The 3,531-nt window shown below is 18.1% G+C and overlaps 1 protein-coding gene across 1 annotated transcript; it reads right to left on the bottom strand.

The window, feature by feature from the left end:
* Window positions 1–1,463: 1,463 nt before the first annotated feature.
* Window positions 1,464–3,530, bottom strand: PRSY57_0820900 (clp1-related protein, putative; the record flags this gene model as incomplete). The annotated part of the gene is made up of 1 exon (XM_012907148.2): window positions 1,464–3,530. The coding sequence occupies one exon, from the start codon at window positions 3,528–3,530 to the stop codon at window positions 1,464–1,466; it is 2,067 nt and encodes a 688-aa protein (XP_012762602.2).
* Window position 3,531: the final 1 nt, after the last annotated feature.

Here is a 3,531-nt window from a genome sequence, read left to right as displayed (position 1 = left end):
ATATATTTTTTTTTTTATATATTTTTTTAAAATAAATATTTTAAAAAAAAAAAAAAAAAAAAATAAAAAAAAAATTTAAATTTTTTTAAAATTAAAAAAAAAAAAAAAAAAGAAAAGTTTTTTTTTTTTTTTTTTTTTTTTTTTCTTTTTTTTTTTTTTTCTTTTTTTTTTAATAGAAAAAAAAATGGTATATTTTTAATGTGTATTTTAATAATATTTTATTATATTAGTATATTTATTATATATTTTATATATATTTGTTTATTTAACAATATTTTATTATATAATATAAAAATAAAATATACATGAAAAATATAAATATATAAATATTACATTATACATTTATATATATATATATATTATATATATTATAGTATATAATATAATATAATATAATATTAATAATATATAAAATAAATTATAAGCAACATTTATTTTAATATTTGTAATTATATTTTTAATATAAAAAAGGAAAAAGAAACCAAGTTATATTATTTACTATATATAATAATATTATATATATATATATATATATATTATAATTTAATATATGATGAGAATATTTATACTTAATATATTTATTATGTATGAAAACAGAGCCTCCTTTTTTTTTCATTTCAACTTATTTATATAATATTATTCTTTATAATAATAATTATTATATTTATGTATTTATATTAATTTTATTTACATTACAATTAAGAAAAAAAAAAAAAAAAAAATATTATATATATATATATATATATAATATAATTATAAATATATATAATATATATATATTATAATATTATGCATATATCACATTGTATATATTGTTCATTTTTTTTTTATGGCTTTTCCCCTTCAACCTCTTAGATCACCCAATTTTTTTTTTTTTATTAAGGCAAAATAATTTTTACATAATAAAAATTATAATTATTATATAAAATATATATTATATATTTATATATATATATATTATTTTTTAATTATTTATTTTTTTGTCTGTTTAAATAAACGTTATAAAAACAAAAAAAATTATTTAGAAAAATTTCAATGTGGATATTTTATAAATCTCCTTAAAGTGAATGTTTTTTTATTTCTTTTTATTTAATTTTTTTATATATATTGTAAAAAATAAGTTATAGTTTAATATATTTTATAAACATATTACTCCTTTAGCATACCGTGATATATTTTGTTATAATATTTTTATGTCAAATATATTCACAAAAAAATAAAAATAGGAACAAAAAAAATATCTTTATATTTGTTATGTAGTAACACAAAAAATTCATTGTATTCATCAAGAAAAAAAAAATAAATAAAATAAAATAAAAAAAGAAAAAAAAAGAAAAAAAAAGAAAAACAGATTAGTATATAAATAAGTCATGTTATACTACCACATAAATAAATAAATAAATAAATAAATAAATATATATATATATATATATATATATATTTTTATTTTTTTTTGTTTGTGCTTAGAACTTCATTTGCCTTATATTTCCAGGTATTATAAAAAATGGAGGTAAATTTTTCAATGTTATATATGTTGGACATAATATATCAAAAATATAATCAACTTGATCCTGATGTTGTTCAGTATTATTTCCATCCTGATTAACATAAGAGTTATTATTTTCCTTCTCCTTTTCGTTGTCTTGTTCTTGTTGTGTTTTCTGGACTTCTTTAATACCCTGCACGTGAATTAATGCAGCTATATTAATAAGATGTACATATGTAAAATCTTTTGAATAAGATACTGCTAAAATACAATTTATTAAGTTTTTAATATTTCCATTATATAGACTAACGGATACATTTTCTCTTTTTATATCTCTACAATCAGATGGTAAAGCCGATAAAGGTACGGCCAGATTTGTATCTAATTTTACAAAACTAGTTCTACTATATTTGAACGATATTATATGACTTTTCTTAAAAGCATAATTATTTATATTTATATCTCTTGAAAAATAATTATAATACCATAAATTTCTACAATATTTTATACGATTATTATCGGAAGGAATAACCCCTTCGAATTTCGGCATGCCAATTATTTGAATATTTTTTTTTTCTTCATCTTCTTGATGATTATACATCAAGTTATACATATTATTCATATTATCATTATTATAATTATTATTATTATTATTATTTATATTTATATTTATATTATTATAATCTGCTCTTTTTAATTCTTCATTTTTCTGATCATCATAAAAACCATCCTCACCTTTATTCTTAGTAAAAACAATTGAACCGCGCATATCAGGATTCAAACCTTTACCATTAAAAACATTCATATCATATAATGAATTGTGTTCAGATAACCTATTCGTTTGTTTACTTTTTTTATCTCTATCTTTGATTAAATTATTTTCTCTCTCAACATTAATATATTCTTGTTGATCTTCGTTAATGTTATGATAATATTTCTTTAATGAATAATGTAAAAAAGAATTATCTATAATAATAACAATATTAATATTATATATATCTATCATGTTCTGTACAATTTCAAGGTCTGCTTCTGATGGTACATTTAATATAAATCCAGAGGAGCATATATGTTCGTGTTCGTTACTATAATTTCTTAAATCAGTTGATTCCTTGTTAATATTATTTAAAAACATAAGATATATACAACTACTTATACATTCGTTCAGATGATAATATAAGCTTAGATCTTCTTTAATATCATAATATCCAAAAAAATATTCTAGAGAATATTTCATGTACGAATCAAACATATTATTATTAACATTGATGGTATTATTATTATTGACTAACTCAACATTATTATTGTTATTATTATTGTTATTATTATTTTTATTATTATTGTTGTTATTATTATTGTTGTTATTATTGTTGTTGTTATTATTATTATTATTATTATTATTGTTGATATTATTTAGACTTGTCATAGGGTACATACTTACTATATTATTCATATTGTCATACTTAAAACAACTAATCACACCAGGCCCTCGATTTAATTCAATTTTATCTGAACTAGCTTTAGTATCTGTCTCTATATATAAAGGCTTAAATCCTGACTTCAATGCATAATTTAATAAAAGTAATGATACCGAACTTTTTCCAGAATTATTATTTCCTGTTATCAATATTCTAGGACCGATTTTCTTTTTTTTTTTTGCTAACTTACGATAAGCATCTAATATATAACATAAAGATACATATTCTTTCATCGTATTGTTTTTACTTTCATATTCTTGTAAGGTTATTCCTTTTATTTGTATATAGCAACCAGTATATGTATATATAGAAAACTTCTCGTTATATCCAAATGTATAATCCTTATCTAAAATTAATTCCTTACCAAATATTTCAGCACTATAATTTATATTATCGGTCGTATTTTTCCTTTCATTACTTTTGTGGTGTATATTTTTACTTGATAAGATTCGAATCTTAATACATTCTTCCTTCTCATTATATTTTGTAGATTTTTCAAGAGTCACAATACGAAGTTCATGATACGCTTTTAGATGATAAAGTCGGGTATTCCCATTATTTGCCATC

The sequence above is a fragment of the Plasmodium reichenowi genome, chromosome 8, assembly GCF_001601855.1.
Source record: "Plasmodium reichenowi strain SY57 chromosome 8, whole genome shotgun sequence".
Taxonomy (NCBI): Eukaryota; Apicomplexa; class Aconoidasida; order Haemosporida; family Plasmodiidae; genus Plasmodium; species Plasmodium reichenowi.
The sequence above is the reverse complement of the archived record's forward strand: the minus strand, read 5'-3'. Positions and strand labels throughout refer to the sequence as shown.